Raw genomic sequence first — 18250 nt, forward strand, 5'->3', positions numbered from 1 at the left:
AATCTGTAATGTAATGTAACGCTAGTCTGCAAATAGCAACAATCCCCTCTCTTCACCGCTGGCTTTCTCTGGGCGCTCAGCTGTATAGTTTTGTTTAGGAAAATTCAAGTGCTGAAATCATTGGAATTAAGCAGTTCTGTATACTTTCCAGCACCAAACAAATTTTAAGAAATTCAATATCTGACTTATCTTTCTTCCAGTTAGGATATCAGTACAAAGCATGTGGCACTAGGAGCTAACCAGGTTTGCAAAAGATCCATCAGTTTATGTTTGGATTAGTTTGGAATGGATTATAATGACACAAAGATGAAGATTTTCACAGCTGTCAAGCAGAGGACTAATTAAAATGTTACACTCTACTTTATGAGTGATCGGAATGGTTTTCTGAACACACTTGGGATTTACTGTCTGATTCATTGATGATACTGTGAAAGCTGGGGCTAATTGTGGAGCATGGATAACCTGGATAGTGGTTATTTTTGCTCCAAGTTCTCCCACCACCCACAGTCCAACAATCATCTTAAACAGGAGCTATGGATAATAATACAGTAAGGATGACAACCACGACAGTGATGGAGAATACACAGGAAAAATTAGACCCCATACAGTCTAGAGTTCAGTTGGAAATAAACTCTATAGGAGTGAGGACAGTGAAGACAGCTGATTTCTGTATCAACATTACTTCTATAGAATACACACACAATACTTTCCTGTTGGTGGTCCAAATCAAATGGCATAGACACTTCAGCACCTCATGACTCAATGACCACAATGGGGTATTAGAATATAGATAGTTAAGAATTTACTGTAGTCTCCTCTTCATTTAACTCTCCCTGCTCTTTTCTAAGAGAGTGTTCATCTGAGGTCACTTCCTTCTGTCTTCCTTCCCAGACATACATATATGGAGCATATGATCTTTTAACTCTTTTCCTGGTAGGATATAGTTAGCTAGGTCCTAGGCTTTTCTAATCCCTATAAGTATTCCCTGTAACTAAATCCTCTTTTGGTTATAGTGAAAACCTGCTTCACTAAGTATTCTTAGATTAGATTTCTGCTCTCAAGAATACTCACATGCATATACAGAATAGCTCAAGCTCCAAAATTTCTGTAATGTGTAAATCAAAATACTAGAGAGAAGTAACCCAAACAATTGGGTTTTCTTGACTGCTTCAATCCAATTACTTCATTCCTTGCAGGTAAAATAACTCAGAATTGCCTGGGACTCCAGTACAAAGACAAATCAGGTAGATGCACTTCATTCAGTCATCTTGGATTTGTTGGGACAGGAGAAGATGCTCCTGCCAGAAATCTTGGTGCTGCAACACTAAGGGTGGCGGCGGCATGGCAATAATTTCCAGGAAATCCTTGAGGTGACAAGATGCCTTGTTCAATTGGTAACTGGGTATGGGTATGGGTATGGTAAATGGGTAACTTGTTCAACTGGCAACTGCTCATGGGCTGTCCAACTATCTTACAACCTTGAGTTGCTCTCTGAACTGTGGTTGAGTGTTCTAATTGTCCTAGAAGATTTCAACCTTCATGAGTTGGAGCTTGACTTGGGAGTGGCTCTGCATTCATGGCCACTACTAGTAAGGACTAGACAGACCCATACAGGTGGTCATATGCTCAATCTAGTTTTCACCTTGAAATACTGTAGTTGGTTCATAATCTGTACATGGAAGACAGTTCTGATAGTCCCTTGTTATAAACAGATCACTTTCTTCTCAACCTGAAGTTCATTGTAACTGACCTCTGCAATAAAGGAGGACCCATTAGGATGGTCCAACATTGGGCTCTTATGGATCTTATCAATTTCCAGTTGGTGCTTAGGGAGTTTCCCAACAATCAGGCAAGCTGTTCTGCCACCTCTGACATCAAGCTCTGGATTATATAGTTCATTATGGCATTGGATAAAATTGCTCCTAATTGGACTCTGCCTTTGCACAGATCCAGGGAGATGAAGCAGCAAAAGAGATGCTTTATTATATCTGCAAATACCATTCAGCAGCCTTATTTAAGCTTGACAAGTCTCTTTTGGGGAATGATGGTTGAGAAGATCTCATTCAAGGCCACTGTGATTTATTTCTAAGTCACTTTGAGGAAAAAATGTATTTGGGACTTGAATTCATCATGGACAGAATGAGATGACTATGGCACCATCTTGTGATACCATCTGGGATTCTTCAGAGCCTGTGGAGTTGGAGGAAGACAGCCATTCCTGGCCTGTTCAGTCATCTTTAAGGGAGATGTAGTATGTTCCCATCTGAAGAAGCCCTCCCTTGATCCAGAGGTAGTGAATAATTTACACAGTCTCCATCCTCCCTTTTTTGGCATACGTTTTTGAGAAAATGGTTGGGGTTTGTCTACAGAAGTTCTTGCAAGAAATAGATTGTCTAGATACCTTCCAGTCAAGTTTCAGATGTGGGCATGGGATAGAAACAAAATTGGTCACTCCTGTGGATTATCCCTCAGCAGTGTTCAGTAACTTAGATCCATAGTATCCTTCTGGACAGCCTGCACTGGCTGAGGATTGAAGGCAACATATGAGAGAGGTTGTATCCCTTTCTGAAAGAATGGGACCAATTGGTGCTAGTGAGAGATGAGTGATTGAGCCTTTGGTCACTCCAGTGTGGGATGTCCCAGAGGTCAGACTTCTCTTCCATTTTATTTAACAATCTATACAAAATGACTGGGATAGATCATCCATCAATTTGGGCTGAGGTATCATCAATACTAATAATACCAAATTGTTCATGTTTCCAGACAAAGTAGGAGATGCCTTGAAGATCCTCCCGTGGTGTTTGGAGGCCATTAGGATTTGTAGGTAATAAAATGGAGTCAGACTAAGTCACAGCAAGACAAACTAGCTGTTTATCCAGCTATATGGTACCATCTTTGATTCTTGATAGATTTGCACTCTCTTGAAAGGAACTAGTATGAGATATGGAGTTCATCAAGTTGTGACTAGTGCACCAAATGCAGCCACTCCTGGGGACAGCAGGCTGTAGTGACTATCACTCAGATGCTCATCACCTTTTCTTTGGGATTATTGTAATCCAGGGCCCATCTTTGAACAGCACTCAGAAACAGAAGTTGCTCTAAAATGCAGCTGCCTGATTTCTGACAGGCCAGTCCCATTTCAGCAGAATCATGAGTACTTCACTGGATACCACTAGGTTTCTGGTACATGTCAAAGGTGATTATTTATTCTTATAAAGCTGAATACGGCTCAGGTTCTTAGTTCTTATGGGACTTCATTTTCCAGATAGAATCTTCCCATCCTCTGCATACTAATTGTGAAGCATTTTTGATTATTTGCTTTCCCCAGATGGCTTGGAGGGGAGGAGGGAGAGTGGCAACACAGAGACAAATTTCTCAGTAGCATTGCCAACACTCTGGAATTAACTAACCCTGATGTTAGAAAGGTCTCTCTCTAATGGTATTCCAGAAGCAGCTGAAGACCCTTCTCTTTCATCAAGCCTTTTCAGGGTAATATACTGGTGTAGGCTTTCATGAGTGGTATCTGTTGGGCAGTGTTGGGCTTCAAGGTTTAGAGACCGTGGTCTAGACAACAGGTTTCCTGATGTTTCACCAGCAACTGTGGCTGGCATCTGCAGAGGCAAGGTGGTCTGCATTCAGGAAATCTATTGTCTAGATCATGGTCACTAAACCCTGAAGCCCAATGCTGCCATTTTGAGGATAGGTTGAAGGAATGGTGGCAGCTATTTTCTCTGTTATATAAGTTTCTAGCTATTAGATGGCCATGTAGCCCTATATTTTATGGTGATTTTCTTGTTAGATTTTATTGTGGCATCATTGTTGTGAGCCACCCAGACTCTGGTGAAGTGCATGGCTTACAAGTATGTGTGTATGTGTGTGTGCACAGAGGTAGGTAGGTAGGTACAGTGGGGCAAAAAAGTATTTAGTCAGCCACCAATTGTGCAAGTTCTCCCACTTAAAAAGATGAGAGAGGCCTGTAATTTTCATCATAGGTATACCTCAACTATGAGAGACAAAATGGGAAAAAAAATCCAGAAAATCACACTGTCTGATTTTTAAAGAATTTATTTGCAAATCATGGTGGAAAATAAGTATTTGGTCAATATCAAAAGTTCATCTCAATACTTTGCTATATATCCTTTGTTGGCAATGACAGAGGTCAAACATTTTCTGTAAGTCTTCACAAGGTTTTCACACACTGTTGCTGGTATTTTGGCCCATTCCTCCATGCAGATCTCCTCTAGAGCAGGGATGTTTTGGGGCTGTCGCTGGGCAACACGGACTTTCAACTCCCTCCAAAGGTTTTCCATGGGGTTGAGATCTGGAGACTGGCTAGGCCACTCCAGGACCTTGAAATGCTTCTTACGAAGACACTCCTTCATTGCCCGGGCGGTGTGTTTGGGATCATTGTCACGCTGAAAGACCCAGCCACGTTTCATCTTCAATGCCCTTGCTGATGGAAGGAGGTGTTCACTCAAAATCTCACGATACATGGCCCCATTCATTCTTTCCTTTACACAGATCAGTCGTCCTGGTCCCTTTGCAGAAAAACAGCCCCAAAGCATGATGTTTCCACCCCCATGCTTCACAGTAGGTATGGTGTTCTTTGGATGCAACTCAGCATTCTCTCTCCTCCAAACACGACGAGTTGAGGCCAAAATGTTCTACTTTGGTTTCATCTGACTATATGACATTCTCCCAATCCTCTTCTGGATCATCCAAATGCTCTCTAGCAAACTTCAAACAGGCCCGGACATGTACTGGCTTAGGGAGGGGGACACGTCTGGCACTGCAGGATTTGAGTCCCTGGCAGCATAATGTGTTACTGATGGTAGCCTTTGTTACTTTGGTCCCAGCTCACTGCAGGTCATTCACTAGGCCCCCCCGTGTGGTTCTGGGATTTTTGCTCACCATTCTTGTGATCATTTTGACCCCACAGGGTGAGATCTTGCGTGGAGCCCCAGATCGAGGGAGATTATCAGTGGTCTTGTATGTCTTCCATTTTCTAATTATTGCTCCCACAGTTGATTTCTTCACACCAAGCTGCTTGCCTATTGCAGATTCAGTCTTCCCAGCCTGGTGCAGGTCTACAATTTTGTTTCTGGTGTCCTTCAACAACTCTTTGGTCTTGGCCATAGTGGAGTTTGGAGTGTGACTGTTTGAGGTTGTGGACAGGTGTCTTTTATACTGATAACAAGGTCAAACAGGTACCATTACTATAGGTAACGAGTAGAGGACAGAGGAGCCTCTTAAAGAAGTAGTTACAGGTCTGTGAGAGCCAGACATCTTGCTTGTTTGTAGGTGACCAAATACTTATTTTCCACCATGATTTGCAAATAAATTCTTTAAAAATCAGAAAATGTGATTTTCTGGATTTTTTTTCTCATTTTGTCTCTCATAGTTGAGGTATACCTATGATGAAAATTACAGGCCTCTCTCATCTTTTTAAGTGGGAGAACTTGCACAATTGGTGGCTGACTAAATACTTTTTTGCCCCACTGTAGGTATGTGATCTATCTGTCACTATCTGTCCATCCATCCGTCCATCCATCTCAGATTATTACTCATTTATACAAAAATAGCAAGTTAGTACAATAGCCAAATCCAAGTATCATAATGATACATGTGTATGGTGGGAATATCTCACAAGTGGAGAAATGTAGGCAGTAATAGCTTTTTACTGGAGAGACAGTATTATTTGTTACATAAAAACTTAGCAGATGCCAATGTGGATAGAACTCAAGAAGCCTCTAAATATAGAACATTAATTTCAATTGGACTTAAGTATGATTAACTTTTCATGAAATGACAAGTATGACATCTGTCACATATTTATAGACCTGATTTTCTATAGTATATTCCTAGGCCTAGTGTAAAGACTGCCTGGCTGGTTCAGTATTTACCACCATACTATATTATATATGAGATAGATAAAGAAAAGATCAGTCCAGGGTCAACAAAAGCTATCAAATACCTCAATGCAGCTCAGCTCTGATAATATTCTGGTTATATAAGATCTCTTTGAAAATGACAATGAGGTTTCTGCCAGAAAATGACATTTTAGGCAATGTAAGGTCCAGGAGAAACAGACAAGCTTTTTTATTAGAAAAATATTCCACCCCAGTCCATTGATCCCTTTAGACTTAAAGTAACCATTTAGTACAGAAGCCCAGCACATCCCAGAAAATGCTTTATGTCACATAATGAAGCCATAATGAACAGCTAATGAAGCTACCTTTTTTTCTCTTGATGGAAGAGAGTCAATTGTGATCAAGTCTTTCTATTCCTATTATTAAAAAAAAAAAATTGGGTGTAGGGGGAAGGGTCATGCAACTTTACATGCATGATCTCTATTCCTGAGGATCAGAATGCAACTACAGTGCACCCCTGAGCAATCAAGATGATAAAATACCTGGAAGGAAAAGCTTACAAAGAACATTTGGAGGTGTTGGTATGTTTAATTTGAAGAAGAAAAGACTACTGGGAGTTGTGAAAACTGCCTTCAGATATCTGATGGTCTGTCATGTAGAAGATGGGGCAGAATTGTTCAGAGGTGTTCCAAAAGACAGGCCAAGAAGGAATGGGTTTAAACTTGATTGAATAACAGGAAAAAAATTCCTGAAGTTAAGAGCTGTTCAAAGGTAGAACAGAATGCCTTGGAAGGTGGTGGACTCTCTTTGTCAGAGGTGTTTAAAAGAGCCCAGATGGCCACCAGTTGGGGATGCTGCACTGGCCAGTGCATTGGGCTAGATGTTCTCTAAGATCCTTTCTAAACCTGACATCTGTGATTCTATGGGCTCAAATGAATGACCACACAGTTGGAACACATGTGTTCATCTAGATGTGTAACTTGGAACTTTAAGATGCAATATTCCTGGCTACACTGGGGAAAATAATATTCTGAGCTCTTTGGAGGACAAAAATGAAATGAATGAATGAGTGAATAAAGAAAATACACATACACAAGCATTTATAATGCACAAATTGGTTAATCACAACTAATCTGTCTTCTGAGTCACAGTACCTTCATTTTTCTGCCCATCTGAACCTGCATATATGGGATGGAATCAATATATCACTCTCTCCTTCTAACTGCATGCTGCTGGGTTTGACATATAATGTGTAGCTGCCTATGCATCAAACATGACCAGCTCATATTTTAGCCCAGCCACAGACTCACTACCCAGCCATTACCTTGCAATCTCAGTATCCTACTTATAACATGGGATAATGATGGCCTACCTTAAAGGGATGTTGCATGAGTTACCAAGAATTCTATGGATATTCAAAAAGTTCTGTATAAAAGAAATATTATGGTTACCTTCCAGAAATAATATTATCTTCCAGAAAAAAAAATCCTACTAGAAACAAATAAGGACATATTAGCAGTAACAAAAACCAGAGAGAAGTTTCAATAATCATCTAATATGTGCTGAGACAATAGATCAAACACTGTCATTGATTCAGCATTATCTTATTTCAATGGTTGTGGCTCCTTACCTGAACAATTTATAGCGATCCATAAGTGTTTCTCTAATGATGTGAAGTGATAGGATGGACTGCTATTGGATCAGCGTTACATATCTCCAAATCATCAAACACTTAATTTATACCAACAGGTTTGAGGAATTCCTCAGTCAGAAATATAGATCTTTGCCTCGAAACAAGAAACTTTATGTACTGTCCTAACCCAACGTAATAAAAATAAATCAGCAGTGCTTTTTCCATTGGTTGCTGGCATATGCTGTGAAGTACTCATTTCTCTGATAACTACTGAGCTCCAAATTAAAAATACAATGGGCTCAAATCAAAGGAAAACACTCTGATAAGTGTTCTCTTTCACTCTCACACCCGGAGCATTAGGTACTAATGAAAACTTCCATGTCATCAAGGTTTTTCCAGCAGCTTGAGAAAGCAAGAAAGAAATTGGCTGTGTTTCTGAACAAGAAACTGCAGTTGCAGTACAAAGTAGATCCCTCTCTGACATAAATGGAGCTTTTCCCCCTGACTTCAAAGAAATGGTGCCAGCTTGCATAATTTGAGCATCCAGCATATTTCTTTCGGCTGCCTTACGGATGGCACCTCAGCTTGGATAAGAAATCAATTCACCTATGAAGACTGATCCTTCTTTGACTGCAGTGTAAACAGCAAATAGGCTCAATAACTGAGCACCCATGAATGTCAATAGAGTCCCCATCACAAAATTTTAACAAGGTTACATTTTCAGACAAAACCCTCAAGACAAGATCTCAAATAATATGAACTCTGAAAAATCTGCCATATGCTGTTTCTTTCCTTTCTGGAATATATCCCATCTCTTCACTAATTATAAATTCCATATGCCTCTCCTCCAGTGACTTGATCCCTACTCCCAAATTACTTATCCTGCTTTCTCCATCCAACAAAATAGCAGGAGATATTCTATCACTTTGCCATGGCTTCCCCCAAAGAATCTTGGAATTTCTAATGCCATGAATTGCTGAGGATTCTATTCAAAAACCTATCACAAGATTACAGTGAATCATACTGAAGATATGATCAAGATTATAACTGCGAGGTGCCTCTACTTTGGTCATGGTTAAGGGGTTAGAATATTGATGCATAAAGGGTTTGTACAACAGAGTCCTTTTCCAGAGCTAAAAAATGAAACCATTACCATGATGATAAGAAAGAGGAAGCGACTATACTGTGTAATAATCCAGGGGAATGCATGTATTTGTGCCTCTTAAACATACAAGGAGTAGGGGGAAGAATTAAAATTACATGGTGCCTGGAAGACTCTATTAAGAAGTTTGACAATCTTTCACATTCAAGAGTAGGATTAAATCACAGCTATGTTGTATAATCCCATGAGTGACTACCTGAAAGTCTAAGTCCACTATGTCCAATACACTTAGTTTAGTAAGTGTGAGTAGGAGCGTAGCTTTAATAATTTGAAGAAGTTGGATGTTAAAACAAATGTAATGTGATGGTAAAAAGTGAGAATGGAGGACTAGAATTTCACAGATTATATCTGTCCACAGTTATTCATTGAGATCTGCAATGGAAAATGTAATCAAGGTCAGGGTTCCTCAACCTCAGTAACTTTAAGTTGGGTGGACTTCAACTCCCAGAATTCCCCAGCCAGCCATGCTGGGGAGTTGAAGTCCACCCATCTTAATGTTGCTAAGGTTGAGGAACCCTGATCAAGGTCACTTGTTAGATGCCCATTTCTAATGCAATCAGCTTAGCTTTCCACAGTCTTGTTATGGTTAAGTAGTACATGTAAACAAGAAAAGATCATACACAATTTCAGCCACACCCCCATCTATTTGTGGGGCTATATACAATAAAAGAGTTGAAATACAGATGGCATCTGGGACCTCTGAACTGTAAAGCACTTTGTTTCATTAAATACAGGGCTGAGTGTTGCAGCATTTTATATACAGTGGTACCTCGGGTTACGAACGCCTCTGTTAACAAACTTTTCGGGTTACGACCAGCTCCGGCCGCAAAAATTTACCTCGGTTTGCAAACTCCGCCTTGGGTTACGAACTGGATCCGCGGCCATTTTCCCTGCTGCCACACAGTCGCGGCTTCCTGTGGGCGAGATCGCGGTAGCAAGGAGACGTTCGGTGAGGCTTGTGGTGTGTTTTGTGGCATTTTGGAAGGTTTTTGGTGTACTTGTCAGCATGGCTCCAAAGAAAATGCAGAGCAGGCTTGGCAAGAATAATTTGCTTTGGGTTGCAACCAATTCGGGTTGCAACCAGAGTCACGGAACGGATTAAGTTCGTAACCCGAGGTACCACTGTATTTGCTAATTATAATCCTAAAGCATGAAAATATGATCTATGCTTAATTCATAGATGTTCTTCATGTCTGTAACATAAAAATATTTTCAGAGCTGCCTAGCTTCAGCTTGAAGAGACTCATAAATTTTCATCTTATATGTTACTGAAACATAGAATTCCACATGCAGGATGAGTGTAAAACCACAATTAACTGTTAAAATTCATATGGAATCTGAAACAGTGAGATGGGCGGTGATAAATTTGAAATATGAAAAAAATATTTTCTGGGGAATTCTGGGAGTTGAAGTCCACCCAACTTAAAGTTACTGAGGTTGAGGAACCCTGAAATATGGCAGATCTCAAGGAAGATGAAAACTACAGTATTTATTTTTTTCATATTTCAAATTTATCACCGCCCATCTCACTGTGGAGTATGCTTATTCTGTGGGGAAATTTTACCTCAAGTGTTACCAAAGTAGGTAATCCCCAATTCAAAGGAATTACAATCTGCCACTAAACATAAAAACCACAGTAACAGTAATTTTTAAGATCAAATTATTGATAGACCTGGAGGAAGTCGAATGCTAACCAATCTTCATCCTGATGGCCATAGGAATATTTTACACCCTCAACAATTTATCCAAACATAGAATGGCCACTAAAGCTAACCTCCAAACTAAATGTAATACTAGATCTCAGTGAATCGGTCCAAAACTCTAAATTTGCACTGTTTTTAACAGGATTTTTTTTTTATTGAAGCAGACAACCTCTTTGAAGCATAATTATATCACTAAATTTAAAATTATTCACTTAAGCTGTTACACTGAATATCTCAAGGAAGTGTATGCCGATCCCTAACCAAATGCCAATAGGATTTTTTAATGCAAAGGATAGAATATTTTGTATAACAGAAACCTAAAAGTAACAATAATCCTTACTCCATAAAAGCCTCTCCCTAAAGCTAACCCTGATACTAGACAGCTCAGTAAGTCTAAGCCTAACCCCAACTTCTTGTTACCCAATAGAGCAAGCAAACCATATATAAAGGAACTACTGCAAAATATGAAATTTCTTTTAACCATTATAATAAAATTAGCCATAGCCCTAGTGATGCCTATGCCTAACCCTAACCCTAACTTCATTGTAATTGCAAAAGAATATTTTTACCCAAAATTTCCCCAAGCATTCAATCCCCACTATAATACAAACTAGCACCTATTGTAAAACCTAATAGTCACCCTTAAATTAACTATACCCTTCAAAGAAGCCTAAGCCCAAATTCATCCTAAGGCTTATATAACTTTTTTATCTGAAACTTTAATCAAGCACACAATCCACCCTTTAGTGAACTTGTTAGCCTATCACGGGCCATAAAAACTCACAGTAAAGCTACTGCTAACACTCAACTGAGCAACAGATCTGAAAGAAATTTAAGGCTATGCATCACTTCACTCTCATAGCCATAGAATTTTCATTTCCTAAGTGTTACAAGAAAAGACAATTGCTACTATAATATAAACCTAAGACTTTTACTAATTATACAAACTCATACTTAAGCTAACATACCACATTTCCCATAAAGCCCAGGGAAATCTAACCCTACCCCCAACTTTACCCATTGCCAAAAGGATTTTTTTACCCTAAACGTTATGGCCAAAACTATTCCCACCTAAGCAGAAATCTAAGATTATCATTAAACATGAAAGTTCACCATAAAGCTAATCATTATAAGAAAATTAACCACTGACTTCAAGCAAATGTAACTGTAACCCTAACTTCATCCTGATCACAATAAGAAATGTTTACTGAAAATTTTACCGAAGTACACAAACCCTCACAGTAAATGTATTTATATATCTGTGTAAGTTTTGTGTAATTGTAATATATGATTTCACATAGTTGGATCTAATGTATTTCTGTGTATTTGTTATCTGTATTGGCTTGTCACTATTGTTTTTTGTACCCCAACTAGCATACTTTAAAACTGAGGTTATTAAAAATGTTATAATGAAATAAAGTATCTCACTACTGACTCTGCTAACATGGACTCTGGAACTTTACATCATCATCTGGATCACTACATGCCTTTAAAGTATCACAAAGCAAGACCAACCTTCCTATAGCTCCAGTGCTGGTTGCCTTTCATACCATGACAGTCATAAAGTGTGACAGGACTACTGTGTGAAATCGCATCGAAGCAGAATTTTCTGGTGTGAAGAGGTTCTCCTGGACGGATGTCTTCTCTCCAACCAAAGGTGAACAGCTAAGAAAAACAGTGAAGGAAAACAGTGATAGAATGTGGCCTTTGAAAGAAACACATGGCAGCAGGACATAATTCCATTTAGATGTCCTTATATGTATTTTGGTGCACTTGAACCAGTCATTAAGCTGAAGTAGTTTAGCATTAGAGTAATAATAAGCCTACAACACTGCTAAAAATTAAGGTTAGATTTAGTTAAAGGATCAGAATAGTTTAAAGGGAAAAAAGACTTTGAATATAAAAAGTTTCACAATGGACCCAAAGGAAATGCATACTCCATGAGAAATTAAAACCTAACCACCTTTCTATGGAACTAATACAAATGCTGACAGAATAATGGATGATATGAGGGAAGCCACAGAATAGTGACGCTATGAAAAGACAAGCATTGACAGAAATACTCTGAAAGCTAATTAAGAATAAGGTAGGAAATCTATGTCTAGGCTATAAGTACTTCAATGTTCACATCACTGAGTAGTTTTCTATAAAAACAAATCAGCAGCCAAGGAGACAGATTTTGGTCTAATTGTCTTATTTCCACTTGAAGTGTTATATTGAAGCATCACACTGGCCTACTATCTGAAATTACGGCTTAGACAAAATTCAGCAAGTATTAGGCATCAGTTTGTTTAAGAATCTGAACAAGTCAGTATTGTCTAGAAGTTTTCACAGAAATATGCACTTCCAAACATGAATTTTCTCTACCTTTTGAGCTGCAAACAAGATTTTATACCACTTTGCAAAATAGTCCAAATGCTATACAAATTTCCAAAACTTCCAACATGTTATCACTATCAGGAAATGCACATATTCTTTCCCTCATTTAAGATAGAGATGGAGGTCATATTCCAAAAAGTTCATCTTGTGTTTATGGGAATTATTTTGCCTATTGGAGAGGCAGCTTCTTTTGTCCCCAGATTTCCAATTCTTAGTGTTTAATTCAATTTTGTTGGGATACCACTGGCAGAGTTTGCTGTTATATAACATGTTCAGAATTTTTTGGGATAGCACATATCACAGTGTTTACTCTGTAATGCTGATCTGGCACCATGGTGAACAGAAGCTTTTTGAGACTTCTGACTAAATTTGTTAAGAGTTTCAAAAATAATTTGTTGCAACTGCTCTCATAATGTCTGAACAAGGTTTTTCAAACCACCAGGCAAATGTACACAAATACATGTGAACGAATTCATGGGCTGTGTAATGCTAGAAATGTATTTGCCTTTCTTTTTGTGAATGAAGGAGGCAGGCCTGTTGGTTAATTCACAAAGGATCAAAAGGTCTGGGGACAATACATCTAGCATTTGGCTAATTTGAAACAAAAAAAAAGCAAACACTGATGTACCACCATTCTCTGCACTCAGTTAATGAACAATACTTAACTGAAGGCCCTTCTTGCATGCTCCAGACTTGCAAGCATATAGACGCCATCTTGAAAGTGTTCAGTGTAGATGGTGAGTATAATTGGTGAATTGCAGCTTGGGTTTAAACTGCAGTGGAAAATTTAGCAACTGGAAAGGCTGGTGATATGGCAGATCTCAATGTGGCTTTTCTAAAATGCAAGTATTGAAAATGAGCTCCCTGCTTTATAAGGACACATACAGTCATAACATGGAACATGCTAAGTATGAACTAAGGAAAACTTGACGCAGTAAAACCAGAAATGAAGGTTCTAAATAAGATTTCCTGGGAATAATGAAATTAGATGAAGTAGAATGGTATGTGTATGTGTATGTGTGTATGTGTATATATATATATATATATATATATATATATATATATATATAATGTAATAATACATAATATTATTACATTATGTATTATTACATTATATATCAGTACATAAGAAGTGATGGGGTGACAATGAAAGGATATTGCTAAATACTTGCTTGGTTTTAACCAATAAATAACAGGATGATAGCTATTGAAGTAGCAGACATTCAGTAAATATCAATGCTATCTAAGTATATGCATTTCCTACAGATGCAGTTGAAGAATTCTGATTTAAATGTGAAAATTAGAGAATCATAGGAAGATTTGAACGGGGAAATGAAAGAATGTAAGGGATAGATTGAGAACATTTTGCAAAGATAATTTTCTTTTTATTGATTGATTACTGACACAGGTTTCAAGCAGCATAAATTGATGCACTGGATAGAGAACATTAGAATCGAACATACTTCATCATATGTAACAAAAGATGCAGAATTACCAACCAGTAGCCAGGACACTTTCAGGTGCAGTTTGTGGCAAAGTCTGAATTATTGATGCCAAGTATACAGACAAATTTATAAAATTAAAGAATGTAGGTGTATCAGCAAGATAAGACTTGGAGAAAATACAGTCAAAATAAAAAACAGATGTAAATAACACATTCAGGGATGAGATATGAAACAGAGTGAAAACAGAGTGGAAAAATATTCCCTAAATTTAATAGTGAAGTGATTTTCAGAATAAGCTATCAAAATAGCCGGGAAAGATGGAAGATGAGACTTGAGCAAAAGAAGGTCACCCAACAACTAAATGTGGTCTATCAATGCCAGACAAGGAAGGGCAAGAAAAGTTATCTCAGTAAGAATATTATTAACATAACAACAAAAAGAAAATGAGATTTTAACATCAAAAATGTCACAGACAATGTACAACTAAGAAAATAACCACCAAAGGGACTAACAGAGGCAAATGAGATTTAAAAAAAGAGGGACATTATACTGGAACCTTTTATAAATGGGATTACAGAGTAACAGAAACTTTGTAGAGAGAAAACATATTTAGCTACTATTCCCACTAGAAAGGGAGTTATGACAGGCAATCAATGGTCAGATAGGAAAGCACCATAGGCAGATGAAATACCCATTAGGCTACTCATTAGACTTCTTTAAAGTACAGGAGAAAAGGCAGTTAAAATGCTAATAGCCGTACATCAGCAAATATGGAACAAGACTGTGTGGGCTAGAAAGTGTAAAAATTTAGTTATGGGATACACCCATACTGAAGAAGATTCAAGAGAATATGCAAATTACCAAACCACTGCAGTAATTTCTCACACACAAGCAAATTTTTCCTTCAGATCTTGATAGGAAGAAGATAGAAGAAGAAAGAAATGCTAGATAAATAGGCAAGTTTCAGAAAAGACAGAAATATACAAGATCCAATAGCAAACATCAAATGGATAATGGATGAATTCAGATGACTATTATATGCAGAAAAAGATTTAAAAAAACCTAATGATAGTGATTGTCTGGTATAAATATGGTATGCTTAAGGAACACAGTAAGATAATACAGGGAAGAGGCTTATCTTTGCTTTATTGATTTGACTGTGTTTCTGGAGGAAACTGACTACATGGGTCTATTTCAATCCATGTTCCATCTGTGTCATGGTAGAGATATAGCCTTGGTCACTCTGATGGACAATTTATTGAGGCTATGTGACAGGGGTAACTTAATCTTCTTAGTGCTTCTGAATATCTTAGCAGTTTTTGATATCACTGATCACTGTATTCTTGGACCAGCTACAATACATTCTTGTATTCTGTGTAAGGTGCAGTTGGAGGCAAAGCTTTGCCATAGTTTTGTTTCTACCTTGAGAGTAGATACAGAGGATAGTATTGGGAAATTACCATTCCATTCTGGCCTTTATACTGTAGGACCTCATATGGTTCCATTCTATCCCCCATGCTGTAGTAATCTATTGGGAATGATCAGCAAAGGCAATGAGGCTGGGTGCTATCTTTATGTGGATGATGTCCGGGTCTTTTTTTCATCTTCACCAGGTCTGCTGAGCTCCATGATTAGGTCCCGCTTGGCAGGATTGTAGATTGGGTGAGGTGAACATTAATTCCAGATAAACCTAGCCTTTGTACATATGTGTGACATCAATACATATTCAGAAGGGATAGAGTATGGATTGCCCTGCTATGACTGTCATCTTGCCTTGTTTGACTTCTCCTGCAAACACCTCTTGAATGCACCCTGAAAAAGCATGATTCAATTGCTGCAAACAAACCTGGGACCTGCATGTTTTATCTTTGCCTCATCCTAGGACATCTATCACCCCAAATGATGTCTGTAATTCCTGGATATTACATTAAGTCTTGTGTTTATAAAATAATGGCAAAATTTCATGGAAAATGTAGGGAGATTTTAAAAAAAGGTTGCTGACATTTTCTCTCTCTCTCCCCCTCTCCCTCTTTCCTGGCTGAAGTTGTAATTGAGGAATTCTTAAGGAAACAGCACTAATTATTAAAAGGCAAGCTTCAAAATGGAAAGTCAGCACAGGAATCTCACCTTCATAGGAGATTAGTAGAAAAAGAGTTTGTTAACTTGGATGTCACTGTGGAAGTATGCTTGCCAAGTTCTTGCAGTTATTTGTTTATTTATTTGATTTATTTGGCTGCCTATCTTAAATACATGACTCTGGGCAGCTTACAACTATAAAAAAACTAAAAAACCAAAACAAAACAAAGTACAACCTTAAAATATAAAAAGCATATAAAACTATATAAAAACTAAATAACAGAATACACAGCCAAAGTCTAAAAAACAGTCAACAATCAACACAGCCACAGTAGAGGCTCTACTGCATATCCATATGCCCAAGCCAGCCACATCTTCAAGGCCTTATGAAAGGCCAGGAGGGTTGGAGCCAATCTGCTCTCCAGGAGGATGGTGTTCCACTGGGCAGGCACAATGACAGAAAAGGCTCTCTTCCTACCTCCCCCAATAACATTCTCTAGCGGATGGGACCTAAAGCACATCTCTCCGGTTGGACCTAATAAGATGGGTAGGTGTAACTGGGGAGACGCGATCCCTCAAATAATCCGATCGCATGCCATGCAGGGCTTTATAGGTCATCACTAGTACACTGAATTGAACCCAGAAGCACATTGGCAACCAATGCAGCTCACAGAGCAGAGGTGTACTGCGTGCCCATCAAGAGGCACCCATAACTACCCATAAAGCATCAGTTATAGCTTCCAGATGCTCTTCAAGGGCAGCTCCATGTACAGCACATTGCAGTAGTCCATTCGGGAGGTGACCAAGGCCTGAGTGACTATGAGGGCATTTAGTAATGCCCCAATTAGTGTATTTTTAATCTCCAGTCTTCTCCAATTTAGTACCCTCCAGGTAGACTGGATTTTGGCTCTCATAATCCCCAGACACAACACTATTATGAGAGGTTCCAACACTTCTGTAAGACTACAGGTCAAGGAAATCTGATTTTAAATATTGTTTGGAAATATATTTTTTTAAAAGCCATCTAAACTCTCCTCAGATTCAACTGTCTTTGATGGTGCATAGAATGGGTGCCTGCAAAGGAGTAATGTGTTTTATGAACTAATTAGTCACTGCAAGTAGTATGCTAATTGCTTCCTCCTTCTCCGCTGTCTTCTGTTCCCATTAAAGAGATAAGTTTCACTATGTAACCTACAATTATCTTGATTCAGAAGGTGCTGCACTTTGCTAAGTCTCATTCAACCTTTTCCTTTAAATTAAGCTAGAAGCTCTCAAAGCTATGAATTGCCAGTTTAATTTCTCTCTTTTGTCACTTCTCTCTCCAAACCATGGCTATAAAACTCACTTCGTATGCCCTCTTCTGTAGCTATTGAGTCCATTACAGCTGATTAGAACCTTTCATGTGATAGTCTGAGTGATCCACAGGACTTTATTGTGGAAAGTGCAGCATCCTGTTTTATCAGACAGTTTTTTAGGAAGCTTCACAGATCTCATAGTTTTTTTTTTTTTAAAATGAGGTGAAGACCTAGAGATGCTTTTAAAAAAAAACCTCACCAAACTAGACCCCTTTATTTTGATTGATATGTCCTATGTTTACACTAATACTCATTGTGGTTGTCAACTTTCAGTACAACATTATGGGTGTTTCCAGGCTTTCATTTATAACAAGGCAGATACACAGATAGTACTTGGCCATTGCACTGTTTTGGATAGTGCTTCTGTTGGTGGGATATCACATTGTTGTAGCTCTAGGGTTACAAAATGCAATTCTTACCTGATCTGTAGAACAGCTATTAACACAAGCAATGTTTGTGGTATGATAATATATTTTTTCTTCCCTCCCATCTTCACTATGTCACTAACGTAAATAAATTAAAATGGTGGGTATTTCTCCTTCTGACAAAGTTTTGCTCTACAATAAATGTGAAAAGTAATTTTCATTTTTAGTTTGAATTAATTGATCCTCTAATCTTTGCAAATGC

The 18250-nt window shown here is 38.3% G+C and overlaps 1 protein-coding gene across 10 annotated transcripts in view; it reads right to left on the reverse strand.

Moving 5' to 3' along the window:
* The window catches only part of GALNTL6 (polypeptide N-acetylgalactosaminyltransferase like 6), a 597057-nt gene that overhangs the window by 18190 nt on the left and 560617 nt on the right, over positions 1–18250 (reverse strand). For 6 of the 10 annotated variants that reach the window (XR_015794428.1, XM_088132238.1, XM_088132245.1 and 3 more), the window contains one exon: positions 11884–12033. Coding sequence is in view for 7 of the 10 variants with exons in the window: in XM_088132238.1 (XP_087988364.1) it covers positions 11884–12033 (150 nt within the window). In the remaining 3 variants the exon portion in view is untranslated. The other 4 variants (XM_088132243.1, XR_015794440.1, XM_088132256.1 and 1 more) reach the window with 4 other exon arrangements.

Source organism: Python bivittatus, unplaced genomic scaffold, assembly GCF_059951505.1.
Source record: "Python bivittatus isolate LINGU-HERP-01145 unplaced genomic scaffold, Pbiv_v1 ctg000070_np1212, whole genome shotgun sequence".
Classification (NCBI taxonomy): Eukaryota; Metazoa; Chordata; class Lepidosauria; order Squamata; family Pythonidae; genus Python; species Python bivittatus.